Consider the following 17,657-nt stretch of genomic DNA (forward strand, 5'->3'; position numbering starts at 1 on the left):
GGGACAATGTTGAAACAAGAAGGTAAAGTGGCTGCTCATTATATACTTTTATACTACTGTTACCCTGCTTTGTTCCCCTCCCCATCTCATTCATTTTTTGACTTCTCCTTTCATCCCCACCCCCACCCCCACTACTTTCTCCAATCACTTCTCACCTCTACCCCTTCTCCCTTCCCTTCTGCTTCTATCACTTCCCCTCCCTTCTCTTGCTATCCCTCCCACTCTTCATTTCTCACCTCCCTTCCGCTCCTTTACCCCTCCTCCTTCTTCCATCCCTCCCTCCCCCTTTGCCTCAGCGTGGTGGCGTTTGGAGCCTCTGCATTTAAATCCCCTCCACGCCTGTGCTCGCCTCCTGCGTCCCCCTCCTCGCCCAGGAAGTGAGTGTGTGTGTGTGCGCGCTGCAGGAGCCCCACGTGTTCGCTGCTGTGATGGAGCTGGAGGAGTCGGGGATCCGCGAGGAGTGCGGGGTGTTCGGCTGCGTGGCGGCGGGGGACTGGCCCACGCAGCTGGATGTGCCCCATGTCCTCGCCTTGGGACTGGTCGGACTGCAGCACAGGTACAGCTCTAATAACATGTATATCATTAAATTAGGTGCATTTTACTTTCTGGGAGCCCTTGCTGCTCTTTGCAAAGTGATGTGCAACACAGGGTTATTTATCTTTTACTAGTGGGGGGATATGGTGATTATATTTAAGGTGTAGCACGATGCGTAGTGGTCACGCTGCCACTGAATTGGGTTAGCGGCGAGTAACCAAAACAAAGAGCGTGTCTGTCCTGATGAGTGTGACAGGATGCACCAATTCCCTGGTCACTGGTGTCCCTCGGGTGTGACAGAGCGGCGCATTGTACGTGGTGGGGTTGATGGTCAGATAAGAGGTCGGGGATGTTGCACATTACACAGTGCCCGGGGTGACCATGCACAGCAGGGAGCCGCAGCCATGCCACACGGGGGAGCAGCCACTCTCCCTAACTGACACTGGGCCACATGTCCTGTTATTCATCCTTTATTTAGCACATTTTTTCTGAGTTAATGTATGCTCTTTAATGTGTAGTACGTTGCATCTCTGACAACAAAGTGATCAAGAAAGGGTACAGTCCCAATGTTTATAGGCCCCACCTGCTTCTTCCTCCCCCCCCCCTCTTATAGCAAACCCCATCCCCCTCTATCCTTTGCCTACAATGTGGTGGAGCTGTGGCCTTGAGCCCCTTCCACATGGGCCACATGTTGTACCTCAATTCTGGGGCCCATATAATCCAAAAATGTGGTTGCAGTGGGCCTGCCATTCTCTAGCTTTTTATTATTGTTTATTTGTAAATCGCCAACTTATGCTGCAGCGGGGTACACGGGTACATTACATAAACGGTTGCATACAAATGAGGGTGGAAGTGCACAGATAGCGGTAGCTTTCATGGTCATTTAATTTAGGCAGTGGTGTAACATCTTGTTTCTATTTTTTAAATAGCTGACAGGCGTAGTTTAACTTGGAGCCGCATATTTGCTAGTACTATGCTGCGTTTGTTTTAAGTTGAAGATTTTAATCTTTAATGTTATCCGTGCATTGTTTACAGCTTCTTATGTTTAATATCTACATTGCATTGTGTAATCTAAATAATAAAAGTATCACTGGGGTAATCTGTTACACCCTCCTTCCAAAACTTGCTGTGGCTCACTATATCAGGGGTGGCCAACTCCAGTCTTCAAGGGCCACCAACAGCTCAGGCTTTAAGCATATCCCTGCTTCAGAACAGGTGGCTGTCGACTACAGAGCCACTGATTGAGCCACCTGTCCTGAAGCAGGGATATCCTTGGAACCCGAGCTGTTGGTGGCCCTTGAGGACTGGAGTTCGCCACTCCTGCACGACACTTGTGACTTCACTAACTAACCTATTCCTGTGTTGCGTCAACTGCGTTGTAAAATACCGTAGTCTTAAAGGGACAGCACAGCCACCTGCTTCTTGGCTTCTCTGTCTATCCCTACATGAACTCAAGAAAGGGCTTGTAGGCTGTCGCATGTAATCAATCATAATCGTACTGGGTCAGGTTTCCAAAAAACTGCTGTGGTAAGTGTATGTATGTCATGTATCATCCATAGTTTGGAATGGCCACACACCTATATAAAGGTACAATATAATAGTACAAGTGATACTGTTCCACATGATGCTTTTTGGAAAGGGGATTGGGGGGGGGGAGGATTATTGTGTATACCAAGGCTTTTATAACCAGTTTTCCATTGAGGATTAATCAAAATATATTTAGAAGTGACAGACAGTGCTGGAAAAGTACTGTAATGTAATCTTGGAAATATTTAACATTTATTTATAATTCAATTAAAAAAAAGTGCATAGTTGACACTTAATGACCTGCACTGTACTTATTCAAGCATTTAGCTGAAAATGGCGTTGTATGGCAAAATTGTTATGCAGTTAGCAGTGGTATATGGCCCAAATGGCAGCAGGATTTGGCACGCTGGCCTTACAATGAAGATCCCTGTTGTACATTTATAATCTCCGTAACATTTTTATTTCCGTTATTCTTGAGTTCAGCTAACTTTTGTTGCCACTAAATCGGTTGATTGTTTCATTTTCACAAGTAACTGGTTTCCCGCAGAATTTTTCTTTCTCAAGGGCAATTGTAATTGTGCACCAGTGGGGTCACTACCTGTCCTGTGTACTGGTTACCAGTAGGAGGCGCTCTTAAAGCTTTCTTTGATGGTGATGATTTTTTCTGGGCAGTAAAACAAAAGCGTACGGTGGTGCAATACCTAAAGCAAATACTAAATGCCCTACTATATATATGCAAGAAATGGGAGAATACTAGGTGCATACCAGATTTAGATGTTTTTTTGAGAATGAAGTGCCTGCCCAAAACAGTGAGGGTTTCTTGTTTGTCGGCCCTTTATTTTCTTGTGTTTTTGTTTTTAGGTTGGTATTTCTGCATATTTTGTACGTGGTTTGATAAATTACATGTTGGACATTAGTGCTCAGAGACTTTCTTTGGTTAGAGGAAGTTGCAGTCGTCAGTAGTCGGTTGTTTACATCTTGAGGTTTTCATATACAACCTGCAGAGCTAAATTTGTAAGGGTCGAGAGAGACCACATTGTGGACACTGCTGCTTTAAATATCTAATCCCTTCGCAAGCCAAAAAAGCAGAGTATCTTGTGAAAATTACTCATACTAATGAATAAATGTCCCAATTAATATTCATTATGCAGCATTCAAGACACACTAAACATGTTTTTTTAAAGATCGATTAATGCTATATAGCATATAACAGATGTAAAGTGAAGGCTAAAATAAATGGACAACTGTTCTAATTCTGAAACCATTTGCATTTCTCTACCCCCCCCCCCCCCTCAATTTAAAAAATAATTTGTTTTAAATGTTCTCCTGTCTATCTTTATAACAGAAATGTGGCTAACGGGCTACATTTTAAAATGGCAGCCAACCGGGCTGTACTACTGTTTGAAAGCATTGTGCTCTTCTGAAATCAAAATACCACGGCTTCGTTTTTCCTCTGTAAACCACAAAGTATAAAAAGAACATCGTGCATTGTACTATATAACCTGGGCTGAAGGGGTTTAATTTCCTGTTGTGCCCCAGACCCCTTCATACATTGTTCTACCACCTGTATGCTGCCTCCCTATTCACTTTCACCTCTGCAGTCAAATGCTATTGTATGTGATGAGCTGTTTCCAGCTGAAGGGACATGAATGTGGTACAAATTCTATTCAGATTGTAGGTTATCGGGCACAGAGGTTGTGCTGGGACCGTGCTATATCAAGTTTCCATTCTTGCATGATTCAAGTGCAGTTTATGAATATTTTGAGTCAAAATGTAGACTGTTCAGTTGTTTTGTGTGTGATTAACAACTGTTAAGTCACTTCTAAGTTCTCCTGCAAAACAACGTTTGGACCCATAAGCAAGACCCCTTCTGCTTGACTGCTTTGTTCCAGAAATTACCTCTGTTTCGTGGGCATAAACCATGTATTGTTTATGGTCACTCACTGCTGACATTGGATAGGTGAAATGATTTTAGTTTTAGATCAAACTGCCCTCTCCCCCTGATCTCGAACCCAGTCAGGGATTTTATTTTAAAGATCGTGCCTTTTTAGTATCAATGAACAGCTTACTGCTTTGGTAATGGTGCCCTATCGTAAGACATTTCTTTTTGCCGTCTGGTTAGGGCTTCCTGTGACAGACAAGTATGGTAATAACATAATGAAAGAACACAAAAGAAGGACTCGAAGAACCCCACTAGAATGCACTCTTGGCAATTAATTAAATAGGATTAATTGCTATGAGTGCATTCTAATGGGGTTCTTTGAGCCCTTCTTTTGAGTTCTCTCTGTATGTTATATTGATTACCTTTTTGCACCTGTTCACCCTATCTATATAGGACGCAATACTTAAGGAGAGCAGTCTGATTCATCTGTTTTTAAGTATGGTAATAAATCAGTTTTACTGTAAAATGGTAATAAAACAGATCTGAATCAGAACAGGTTTATGAGAGAAAGTTGGGGAAATGATCAAGGGGTGATTGCAGCTGTAACATACATGCGAGTTCATCCACTCTTAAATAGTGGATATCGTCTTCAACTTTGAGAAGACAGTTCTCACTCTGAGCTGCATACAGGGTTTCTTTGTGAAGTCTCAGGAGCTTGAAGTGGTCCTTGACTGGAAGGAATCAGTAGTTAAAGCTGCAGTTCAGTCTTTTTTTTAATTTATTTTTTTTTTTTTTTTTTTTTTTTTACTTCAATAGTTTTATGTGGGCAATCTCTAATTACCTAAAGAACTGTATAGCTGCCAGTCAATTCGTTCTCCATGTATTGATAGGTCGAAATTCGGTGACATAATTAGTGAAGGGATCTGTTTATATTCTGCTTGTCTGTCAGTGGAAGCTCATGAATATTCATGAGCACTCCTGCACTGACATGTGCTAGAGGGAGGGCAGGGCTGACAAAGGGGTGTGCCAGGGCTTGTGACAGGACATGAAGGGGCAGTGCCTTAGCAAATGGCTGTTAAAATAGAATACAAGAAAATTGGTCTTTTAAAGTTGTTTTTTTAAAAACAGAAAATGCTAAAATTATTTTTTCTTACTACAGAACTGATTTATTAACAAAAACACACATGCAGGATATTGACTGAACTGCAGCTTTAATGAAGTCTCTGTTTTTAGCAGGCACGGAGGCAGAGAAGTTGCTACCGCTGATCTTAAGTGTGCAGACCAACTTATTAAAATACTTTTCCCCTTTTACGCAGGGGACAGGAGAGTGCCGGCATCGTGACAAGTAATGGGGACACTGAGCCAACATTTAAAATGTACAAGGTAAATGTGTCGTTCTCATAATTCTCATGAAGAAACCCACACATTGATTTGCGTTAACCAGGGGTTCCCGGGCGATGAGACACTTTTGGCCATTGGACAAGCATACAGTGGCCACAGGGTCAGGGCTTCTTACTGCATTGTATGTCATCGGGAGACGAGGTTGTGGCTTTCTATTGGTGACACCCAGCTACCTTGTGGTTTTTTTTTTGGCAGTGGGGGTGTTTTCTCAAAGAAGAATCACCTACCTGCGCGCGCCTGCAGAAAGGGCAATGCGTGACCACCTTTCCCAAAAGAAAAGATTTTTGGTGCAGTGGCTGAGCAATGAGGTCGAAACAGCCCCTGCCAAAAATCTTGTCTTTGCTCCCCCTGCTCTTTGGAAGCACGACCCTAGGACCACAGGTCGCGACTGAAACTGGTGTGACTGGGGCCCAGGAGCAAACCAACACAATTACATGCCTGGGAAAATAAATGCCAAGTAGATAACCTGATGCAACTTCTGATTTATGGCAGTACATTGATACCTTGGTGCGTGCATTATGAATAGAGACGTGGTCTAACTTTTTGTGTTCCCTGTTAATTTATTTGTAATTGCATTCCTTGGTTTAGGGGATGGGCCTCGTTAACCACGTGTTCAGTGAAGAGAATTTGAAGAAGCTGAACATGAGCAATCTTGGGATCGGCCACACGAGGTACTCAACCACTGGGAACTCGGAGTTGGAAAACTGCCAGCCGTTCGTGGTGGAAACGCTACATGGAAAGATTGCGGTGGCACATAATGGCGAACTGGTGAATGCTGCCCGGCTCAGGCGAAAGGTAAATATGTTCACCACTGCAATCCTTTTACACCAGAATATTGGAGCAGTGGATGCTAAATGGAAATGTAAGCATCAAATAATTCCTAACGGCAAGAAGTGTATCAAAGGGACGCAGAATATGCTAAATGCCTTCCTGTCCCCTGCCAGTATGAATGTTTACCAAAATACTGTATTATGGAGGATATTTTTGTCCCAGGCGTAGAACAGCAAAAAAATTATTTTTATTTGGGGGGGGGGGGGGGGGGGGGAGGCAGGGGTGGCAGTTAGAGGCCTTGCTCTGTTCCCCACAAAAATTAAAATTGATTCAGGAGAGAGTGGTGTCTCTTACCACCTCCTGCCCCCCCCCCCCCCCCCAGCATCCTGATGCCACATCACATTGCCATGACAAAGGGACGCCATGTGACATCCTGTTATCATGGAAACACATTGCTGCAAGGCGGCAAAATTCTAAAACCGGTCCTGCTTGTTCTGCAGACCTTGAAAAGTTGTTTAATAAACTCTGCTCTGGGATGCATTGTTCACACAGCTGCTTATCTAGCTATTTGATAGGGCCCAGTCAAGCTGTAACTATTCTGTTCTATTGAATCAAAATAGGTTTAGAGAAGTTGGAAGCAAGTGTACTAAGAAATGCCTTAATTTGGAGCCAGACCAGAGTTTGTCGCCTGACACAGCCAAGTTGGAGGCAGAGAAACAATTCTGTCTCCCAGTGCTCAAGGACAGCAATGCTATTGGGGAAATAACAACAGAGGCAACTGTATGACAAACTGAACATGGAATTTTGTGACATGTTGCATGGTTCATCATTCCCCACTGCTGTGGGTTTGGTGCGAGCAGCACTATGGGACATTACTGAGCAATCTTCTGCCGTAAAACTTTTCAGCGGTGGAATATATTGATTTGAATGGACTGTAAGGGGCCTTCCAGCGCTGGGAGGTGCCTTTTGGCATCAGACTGGTTGGTTGGTAAATATGACCATAAGTTTGGATTCAAACCGGGTTCTCCCACTTCAATCAGCAAGACAAACACTAGAAAAAATCCCAACATTTTACAATGACAGTAATTTAGTGGTGGTTTGTGTTTTGTTTTGTTTTAAGCTTACCCCATTTCGTGGTTTCAGACCTCGTATTCCCAAAAGCATGAAGGTTTTTTGTGAAGATCTCTTGTAGTAAGTAAATGAAGCAGATATATGCCAAATCCTTTAACAATTTCAATTTGAGAGTGAAACACAGTTTGTATTTTCAAACCGGCTTCAGTGCAGACAAAGAAATGTATCCTAAAAACCGAAAAGTGCTTCTGAGGACCATTCTTGTTTCTCTTGTATTACTATATCAAATACATTTTGATCTATTACAGAGCGGTGACCTTTATGCTGGCCAGCCCTGGAATATGTTATGCGTTGCTTGGCTGTCCGTGAAGCATAAATATAACTAACATAAGACTTTATTAATGGAGCATGGTTGGTGATCTGCTGGGTTTTGGCGTTCAGTGACCAGTGTATACGCTTACTTTCTTATTTCTCTCTGGTTTTCTTAAATCTATATATTTCCCACACTGCTGTTTGTACTGCTGTGTAAATCCCTCTTGTGAATGGAGTAAAAACACAAGCACTGGATTAACTGGTGATGTTTAACATCGGATGTTTTATTCATACACATGCGTGCGCACGCGTTCCCAGAATAATGGAACCGATCTTGAAGCATTTAGGAAATGCAATATATTTAATTTTTTTGACCCAGGAATCTGCAGGTAGTATAGTGGAGATCAGATCAATTCTCTTTCACCTCATCCCAAAATGGCCTGATGTGTAGACACTGCCATCATATATATGGTGTATGGTCCCTCGTCTCCCCCCCCCCACCACCAAGGGCAGCTTTTAGGTACATACCATCCCGGACAATTCGTAGATTAGCAGCCCGTCTCCTGCATTGTGTTATCATGGCAACTTGTCACCATGTGACGTCGCGGCATCATTTTCCGTTAGGTCGCTATGACAACGCGACGCTACAGGAGGAGGTGCCGCTCCGGGGAATGTTAGACACACACTCTTAACTTGGGGTGAGGTGCCCGACGGGATTGCATCTCCATCCTCTGGTCAGGCAGAAGTTGGTTGCTGGTGACAACAGGATAAGGGAGATTATTGCAGATGCTCAGGGAGCTGGGGAGCCGCTGCAACCCCAATGACCCGGTAGGACTATCCGCCCATGTTCCCCACACCCATTCCAGCACAAATCAAAAGTTACAGAAAGAGCCTGTAATGTCATCATTGGGGTGTAGTGGATTGCTCTTAAGCTTACATAAACAATTAAAAAAATATAATGCCTTTTTGGCATTGGTTGTAGCTACATGTGATGTTCTTGTCCCCCTTTTTTTTCTTTTTGTTTTTGTGTACATTGGACAGTTGATGCGTCATGGCGTGGGGCTGTCAACCAGTTCCGATAGCGAGTTAATCACACAGCTTCTGGCCTTCACTCCTCCACTGGAAGAAGATCATACTCCGGATTGGATAGCACGGTAAGTGTTTGTTTGTGGATGACATTGTACATACCACAGTGCCCGTTCCAGGGTTGTGTTGGTAGTGCAAGTCGGTGAAGAGGTATGTGAATGACCAATATAGTACCCAAATGGCCTGAAACACATTTACCATTATGGCAACATTTTAAGCAAGTCCTAAATTTTTACATCGGTATCTCTTTTTTATATAAAACTACAGACATTTTTAAATCGGCAATCCCCTACTTCTGTATTTATTTTACTTGTAACTTCGTATTTTTACAGTATGAGAACCGGGAGGAGCCTTGGAAGCTAAACCGGGCTATTTTCAGCTCCGGGGATCCCTTGGCTTCAGAGATACATAGTGGTGATGTTACCGTGTTTAAATCTCCCTCCAGGATGAAATAAAATGGCCCATCTGTTGCAGCTTCTTATTGGAAGTAATGCCAGTAACTTCACCGGGAAGTATATTCACCGGGAAGAACTTCACCGGGAAGTTCAGCCCTGGAAGATCTCCCTGCATTCCATCCGATTATAAAAATAAATAATATTTAGATTTTTGTTTGGGAGTATTTTGTGGATTGTGGGGGGGTCTCTGGACTAATTTACATTGCAGGTTTCCATTTTTATGCAGCTGATCTGTTTGTGATTTGCAGCACTTATTTAATTTTTAACTACTGGAAGTTGTACCATTATAAAACTCGTCACTTTGTGACTGGGTAGCACCATTACTATGAGCAAAATAAGAATATACTCAAACTAGGGTGTTGGACTGCACTTCTAGACGGCACTATTTCTGCAGACCGCCACTGAAAGTGTTTGCATGGCTGAGCCTACGGTCACGGTGACATCGGTATGTAGTACTTGAGGAATCCATTTGCAATGGCTTTGTGGTGAAGAGGCATGATGTATAAACACATGGTGTCTTCCAAATTTGTCTTCCTGCCATGCAAGAGTACTAATCTGGGACTGCGGCAGGATCAGCAAACATCAGGGTTTTTTTTTTGTTTTTTTTCTTGAACCGTTTTCTAACTGGGGCAGTCCCATCTAGGACCAAAAGTAACTAATAGTTGCTAGTTACATGGGATTAGTGCATTATTTTATTTATTTTATTATATATTATTATTATTTTTACAAACTTTAAATAAAAAAAAAATTGCCCAAGAATAAATTGAAATAAAGTACGGTCTTACCTTTTTTCTTTTTTGCGATTTATGAAGTAATTATTAGCCAAACAGTTGTTCATACGATTGACAAGTAGTTCATGTAGCAAGCATGCATTTTAGAGACCCTGGAGACAAAGGCCATGATGAGTCATTCTAAAAAATCCAACTACATTTGTTTTTGTACATTTTTTTTATTCTCAATACCGATTGCTAATTCTGGTAAAGCGTTCTCTTTTGTTTAATGTGTAGGTTGCTTTGTAACTGGCTTTTTTTTTTTTTCCAACATTTTATATTTTTAATGTGCATTTTAGATTAAACCACTTCAAAGGTGCTTAACTCCTTTTTGACTTTGAAGGGCCTTGTAATACCGCACACCCAGAGGGTAACCTCTTCATTTTATTTTGTTGCACACCTTCCGCAGAATAAAAAATTTAATGAATGAGACGCCTACATCCTACTCGCTTGTTGTCATGCACAACGATGTCATCTACGCTGTACGTGACCCCTTTGGGAACCGGCCTCTCTGCATTGGGCGCCTCGTCCCAGTGGCCAGTGATGGAAAAGGTAAAGTCTGCTGGTTTTGCTACCAGATGTTGGAAGTTTCCTCCTTACAGATTGTAGGCGTCGGCCCACAGCCCTGGGAAGGTGGTAGCCGCAGAAGCTTCCTGTTTATGGGCCGCCTGCGGCTGCTTTTCCCGCAGTCAGGAATAGCTGCGGTTTATTTTCTTTGACTGTGGGAAACGCAAAATGGGCAACATCTGTACCTAGTTGAGGGGAAGCCAGGTGAGTCTGTCGGACGAAAGGAACTCCTTCCTCCCCCTGTTTCAGGAAAGATCTCCCTCCAACATCAGGAATTTAACATTACTGTTGAAGCCCAACTTCTAGCGAGTCGGTAACCTATGATGGCAGAACCTTGCTAATTATGTCATTTATTCTTGCCCACAATAGAAGTGCATCTGTCCTAATCGGTTCTCTTGTTTCACCCCACTTAAAGAACCATGGGGGAATCCAATGGGGGGGAGGGGGGTTGCTTCTTCAACACAATAGTCTCCTGGTAACGTGTGCAGGGTTTTACATAGAGTAAAAGCTGCCCTGACCCTTGTTCTCATGTTATGAAGCAGTCGCTAGTAGAAAAGTTTTTTTTTATTTTTTTTATAGCTTTGTATTTTGGCCCCAATTTATAAGAACTGTCAGGAAATGTGCCATACACACAGCTTGTGGTAGAGGCTTCAAATATTTCAGACAATTTTGTTTGATCAGGATGAAAAACAAAAATCCCCCCCTTTTTTTTATTTTATTTTTTTAATCTGTTATGTACCTGCCAGTTTACTCCAGGTCAGTGTAATACTGTTCTAGGCCAGGGGTAGCCATCTCCAGTCCTTAAGGGCCACCAACAGGTCGGGTTTTAAGGATATCCCTGCGTCGGCACAGGTGACTCAATCAACTAGTCGCATCTCAAAAAAGGAAAGTGCATGCATATTCCATAGCACAAGGCGTTGTCATTCTTGCAATGCTTCCCTTTTGTGAGACTCCCTTAAGTTACTGAAAAACGGTGTGTATATAATATTTTCCTTAGGAGCAAAAACATTCTCTCAACCGAAATCAATGGAAGATGATCAGATCTAATGCATTTTCCAACACATTTCCCTATAATGAGTTTTCAGAGTTTGATCAATATTTGTTTCCTTAGGCGCACGTCTGGTAAAGGGACTTCCTATATATTTTCAACCGCCCCATTTCCCAGAGCAGAATCTAATCGTACCAGATATGCTGAAATCACCTGTGCGACCTGGTGATGTCCTCCTAACGTTCATCCCAATAACATCTTCAACCAAATCTAGTTTATGCAATAAGCAGTCATTGTGACCATGGGAAATATCTCTTGTTGAACTAGTGTTTGGAGCAGTGATTGTTTTGCTTGGCATTGGTTTCATCACAACCACTCGTTTGTGACGCACTATAGTTGCCTCCATAGACTGGGGCAGCATTGTCCCCATTAAAGCAGGATCCTACTCCTTTGTATACACCACAATGGGATCTAAACATACCAGTATCTTGGGAAATGCGATTTTACCTTTGCGTTTTTTTTAAATTATTATTTAAAATAAAAAAAAGTGTAAACCTTGTATTTCTTTTTGAGGGAGGTCATTACAAGCTTGCAATCTAGGTTGAACTTGAGTATAACCCTGCATTTGACTCAATTTGAGTAAACGGCATATGTAACGAAGCACAAATCTAATCAAAGAGTTGCAAAGTGTTTGTGCACCTATACCCGTTTGTCTGTCTTGGTCTGGCTGCAGGAGCAATTCCAACGAAAAAGGAGACCCTCCAAGCCAGAGAAGAGGTGGGATGTGACTAGGGTAAAAATGTGCGCTTTCTAGCATTCAGCACTCGGGTTTGTGATGTAGCTGGAGGCAAGGGGCGGTGATGTGAGCTAGGGAGAGAGCAGCCTAATATGCTATGTGATTGGCTTGCTGCCAGTCACATGGTGCGTCTTTCTCTGTAAATCTCAATCTTTTTGACTACAGCAATTTTTGGTCGCTGTGACGTCACATGTCGCCGTCGCTACCGACAACATTGAGTTGCTTTGCAGCTGCACGCCATCGCTGTAGCCAGTACTATAAGCGCAGCCCAAGGCCGCACTATCGAACAGGCCTTTAAAGGGTGCTGAGGCGTGGCACCACGTTATTAAATCTGGGCTTAAGAAAAAACCTATATGGGGATGTTAATAGTTTCTTTTTGTTACAGGAAAAAATATTTCGCAGACGGAGGGCTGGGTGGTCTCGTCTGAATCTTGCAGCTATTTATCCATCGGTGCAGAGTAAGTGGAAAAAACTTCCCCCTCCCTCTCCCCCTTGGTTATTGGTCTGCGCCTATTCATAATGGCTGAATGGAATAAATATTACAGCCAGATATGCACTTTTTTTTAGCTACCATGTGCAAACTGTTGCTTCTCTGGGAGGTTCAGGAAGCCATGGTATGTGCATGCTACAATCACATCTGGAAACCAGTATTTTCCCTCCATAAGATTCACCATATTGTAATCATTCATTTCTAGTATATTAAATAACTAATATATGTGCGCTTAATTCTGCATCCGTCTGCAGGTCCTCATATTGAGATAGCACATGTGTAGAGTTTGCTGGAATTGTGCCTGTAGGCTAAAGGAGTAACACCTTCAATGCTGCACAGATCTCTCTCACATTGCATTATTATGTATAATTAGCTGCTTCCCTTCTGCCCAAAGGAGCTGGTAATGTAAAAATCAAAGGATGCACTCAAATTCTCTGCAGGATGTTCTTGGTAAAGAGAAATTATAGTTTAATTAAGTAATGTTGCTTTGTATACACTGGGATACCGCACTAAAATAGCGCTTTCACAATTACTGCGTTCAGAAGGTTTTGCTCTGTGTTGATTTTGTGATATATTTTATTGTTTTGCACAGTCCACGGGTTAGAATTGAATTGTATCAAGTCGGTGTTGCGGGAAGTTTACCTGTGCTGTGACTCCTTTAAACAAATATAGATGGATGTTTATTTTATTTTTTCCTCTGCACAGCTATTATCGGGAAATTCTGCCAGGAGAAATTGTGAAAATATCCAAGCATGGCGTGCAGACCTTGGATATTGTGCCTAGACCTGGAGGCGACCCAGCTGCTTTTTGTATCTTTGAATATGTCTATTTTGCTCGGCCTGATTCTATATTTGAAGGTACAGTATATTGTACATGGAACATATGGGAAACAAATATACACGTTTTTAAGAATCGGAAACCACCATAACCAGTAACTAGCTATTTTTCGCCGTGTAACTACAGACGACCAGGGTTAAGAAAATAATCTAATTACATTAAAATCACAATTCTGATTTTACTATCTAAATAGAGGAACGGAAGGAGGACTCCCCCTGCCCTTCAGTCCTCTGTGATCACGCAGATACCAAGTCCCTATTTGTATAAGTTGTGTGAGATGGATCACATATTATGCCATCGCACAAAAAATCCCCATTGTTGATATTGGCACGATCACACCTGAGTGATCCATGTTTGGCGTTTGTCCCCCCATCTCAGTACAAAATTACAAACAAACTTTTCTGTTCATTCATTCAATTTCTATAGCCTTGCCATGCTCGAGGAGTAACTTGAACAAATGTTTACATTTAATTAGAAGTTTGCTTTGTATGGCTTATTGTATATCATTAGTCCAACCAAAAACTTGATACAACAAAGTTAGATTCACTCATCCACAGGTCAGATGGTTTATTCAGTCAGACGGAGATGTGGTCAGCAGCTGGCTATAGAGGCTCCAGTAGAAGCTGACCTGGTCAGCACCGTGCCTGAATCTGCAACCCCTGCTGCTCTGGGCTATGCAGAGAAGGTATTATTTTTGTCTGTTTGCACAGATAAAGCATATGGTATATGTAAATTGGGTATGTAAAAATCTCCTGTAAATTTGCAGTGTGGCCTTCAATACGTGGAAGTTCTGTGCAAGAATCGTTACGTGGGACGAACCTTTATTCAGCCAAACATGAGGTTACGGCAGCTCGGAGTGGCCAAAAAGTTTGGAGTCCTGTCTGATAACTTTGCTGGCAAAAGGGTAGTATTGGTTGATGATTCCATTGTGCGAGGCAACACCATCTCGCCCATTATAAAGTTGCTCAGGGATTCTGGGGCAAAAGAGGTAAGGAGCAAGTAGTCTTTTCTGTCATCCAGTCCACTGTTCTGTAAAATAGTTGAAATAAGATTAGAATCTATTATATATTGTTTTTTTTTTTTATAAAGGAAATATCTGATTTGGCTAGTTTTTTAAATCGCCTATAATGTTTGAAGAGCATTAAACAGATCTGCAGTCCAGTGCTAGGAATATACTATATTTATTGCTTTATGCTTCTCCTCAGGTTCATATCAGAGTGGCTTCTCCTCCTATTAAATATCCCTGTTACATGGGAATAAATATTCCCACAAAAGAAGAACTTATTGCAAACAGACCAGAATTCAAAGACTTGGCAAATTACATAGGTAAGCAAGGCTCCTCTTACTGAACAGATTGTAAGTTTGGTTGTTACTCATAGCCTGTATGTGCTGTCTGTCCTTGATGGATGTTCCAGCACGTCATAATTCACCTTAAGAGTATACAATTGTGATAACGCACTTGCCAATAGAAATCTTACTTTTATGCTTGCATCCTCTAATTTTATCTTTGGGGGGGAAGAGGAAGAAAGTAAAGCACGTTATATGCACACACATTAAATGCATGTAAATGTTTCTCGGATGTATATGTACAATGAATAATTCATGTTTAAAGGGTTGACCCGGTGTCTTATTTATAACAATGTGATTTCTGTCAAATTCTTATTGAAAGCCCTTATCTACCCTTATTGTAAATAAATATATATATATATTTTTTTTTCTTTAAGGTGCAAACAGTGTTGTTTACCTTTCGGTTGAAGGATTAACATCAGCGGTCCGAGCGGGTATCAAAACCTTCAAGGAGGAACAAAATGGACTAAATGACAAAAGCCCACAAGCGGCATCTCTCGGTCATTGTACAGCGTGTCTCACCGGGGAGTATCCAGTGGAGCTGGAGTGGTGATTTCCTCCCCCATTTTCATGCCGATTGCACCTGCAGGAGATGGAGAATCTGCCTGACCTGGTGCCAAATGTTGGCTAGATTTTTATCCAATGACCAGCCCTTACCAAAACGGTTAACACTGGAACTACCATAATCACTTCACCTGCTGATATACACCACACACGAGAATTTTATTTCTGTCCTCTTGAATCATGAAGGTTGACCTATAAAGGGGGTGTAGGTCTCTATGTAAAAATAACTATTACTAGTTACATGTACAGTACAAATGTTTTTCCCTGTTGGGTTAATACCTGTGTAAAAGGAGAATGTCTGCCTTTCCTGCACAATAGCACAAGGACCGTCAATAAAACGTTTCTTTCTTTCTCTTTTTTTTTTTTTTTTTTCCTCTTTTGTGGTCGGCTTATTCAACTGGAGAAAACTGGCTTAAATAGTGCCTTATTTCTGTTGGTGTCACCTCTGCCTACAAATGGTGACAGTTACACTACATGGATGACACTACTTAGTTAATTTGTGGGGGGGCTTTGTTTTTCCTTCTCTTCACCCTTTCTTTCTTCTATTACACACAGGAGTGGTATGTGTGCATTCTGGCAAAGTATTACTCATTTTTGTTGTTTCTGTGATGAGCATGATTTTGCTGTAAGCCAATAATGATGAACCTGCTTCTATAGCCAACTTGCAGAAAGTGCTTATCAATAACTAATATTTTACCTCCCATTGTACAGGAACTGTGATGTATACATTCATGCAAGCACAGTCCCTCTGCTTTTAGGTCTTGGCCAGGGTGTAGCGGTTAAAACGCGTTTGAAACCATATGTGATTGTCTATAGTGCGGACAGGCACGTGCCCGTGAGCTCTGTTTGCCGCGACGAGCCAATTTTATTTATTTTTTTTGTGCTTGCCCTGGTCACGTGTGCGGTTCAGCCAATAAGGGTGAACTGCTCACGTGATGTCACCTACATGCGCAACTAGCAGTCCATGAATCGCCTGACGTCACAGAGCTTGAGCACCAGCGCACTCGCATTCACCCTTTATTTATTTATTTATTTATAAAATATTTTACCAGGAAGTAATACATTGAGAGTTACCTCTCGTTTTCAAGTATGTCCTGGGCACAGAGTAAAACAAATAATACATGGTTACAAATACAGTTACATAAATGAACAAGGTATACATTTATATACAAGACATTGCATGCACAGTTAAAGAAAATATATATTATGAGCGTATGAAACAGTTACAGACCAGATTAAAGTGTGAGACAGCCTTAGATTTGAAAGAACTTAAGCTGGTGGTGGATATGAGAGTCTCTGGTAGGTTGTTCCAGTTTTGGGGTGCACGGAAGGAGAAGGAGGAACGTCCGGATACTTTGTTGAGTCTTGGGACCATGAATAGTCTTTTGGAGTCTGATCTCAGGTGATAGGTACTGCATGTGGTAGGGGTGAGGAGCTTGTTCAGGTAGCTGGGTAGCTTGCCCAGAAAGTATTTGAGGGTGAGACAGGAAAGGTGAACTTTGCGCCTAGACTCTAGTGATGACCAATCTAGTTCTTTGAGCATTTCGCAGTGATGTGTGTTGTAGTTGCATTGGAGAACAAAACGACAAATTGAATTGTAGAGGGTGTCAAGTTTGCTAAGGTGGGTTTGAGGAGCCGAGCCATATACTATGTCTCCATAGTCAATAATTGGCATTAGCATCTGCTGTGCAATACGCTTTCTGACCAGGAGACTTAGGGAGGATTTGTTCCTGTAAAGTACCCCTAGTTTGGCATAGGTCTTGGTTGTCAGGGTATCAATGTGCATCCCGAATGTTAAGTGGGAGTCAAACCATAAGCCCAGGTATTTAAAACTAGTGACAGGTGTTAGGGTGGTTTTAGCGTTGGTTCTAATCAGGAGCTCAGTCACTGGAAGCTTTACAAATTTAGTCTTGGTCCCAAATACCATTGTTACAGTCTTGTCAGTGTTTAAAAACAGTTTGTTTTGGGAAATCCAGTTTTCGAGTCTCAAAAAGTCAGACTGAAGTATGTGTTGAAGGTCAGAGAGGCTATGGCTGTGTGCATACAGGATTGTGTCATCTGCATACATGTGTATTGAGGCTTCCTTACAAGCTGTGGGAAGATCATTAATGAACACTGAGAAGAGTAGGGGCCCCAGAACAGAGCCTTGCGGGACACCACAGGTGATATCCAGGGGGTTGGAGTTAGAGCCTGAGATGGACACATGTTGGGATCTTCCTGATAGGTAGGACTGAAACCAGTTTAAAGCATGTTTCCCTA

At 42.1% G+C, this 17,657-nt stretch overlaps 1 protein-coding gene across 1 annotated transcript; it reads left to right on the plus strand.

The window, feature by feature from the left end:
• Positions 1-270: 270 nt before the first annotated feature.
• Positions 271-15,750, plus strand: PPAT (phosphoribosyl pyrophosphate amidotransferase). Its single transcript, XM_075566043.1, has 11 exons — positions 271-556; positions 5,260-5,326; positions 5,933-6,139; positions 8,540-8,652; positions 10,219-10,361; positions 12,546-12,618; positions 13,356-13,507; positions 14,045-14,172; positions 14,254-14,475; positions 14,693-14,813; positions 15,212-15,750. Exons 1-11 carry the CDS (start codon positions 429-431, stop codon positions 15,385-15,387), a joined length of 1,530 nt encoding a protein of 509 aa, XP_075422158.1. The 5' UTR covers positions 271-428; the 3' UTR covers positions 15,388-15,750.
• Positions 15,751-17,657: the final 1,907 nt, after the last annotated feature.

This window comes from Ascaphus truei, chromosome 1, assembly GCF_040206685.1.
Source record: "Ascaphus truei isolate aAscTru1 chromosome 1, aAscTru1.hap1, whole genome shotgun sequence".
Lineage (NCBI taxonomy): Eukaryota > Metazoa > Chordata > Amphibia > Anura > Ascaphidae > Ascaphus > Ascaphus truei.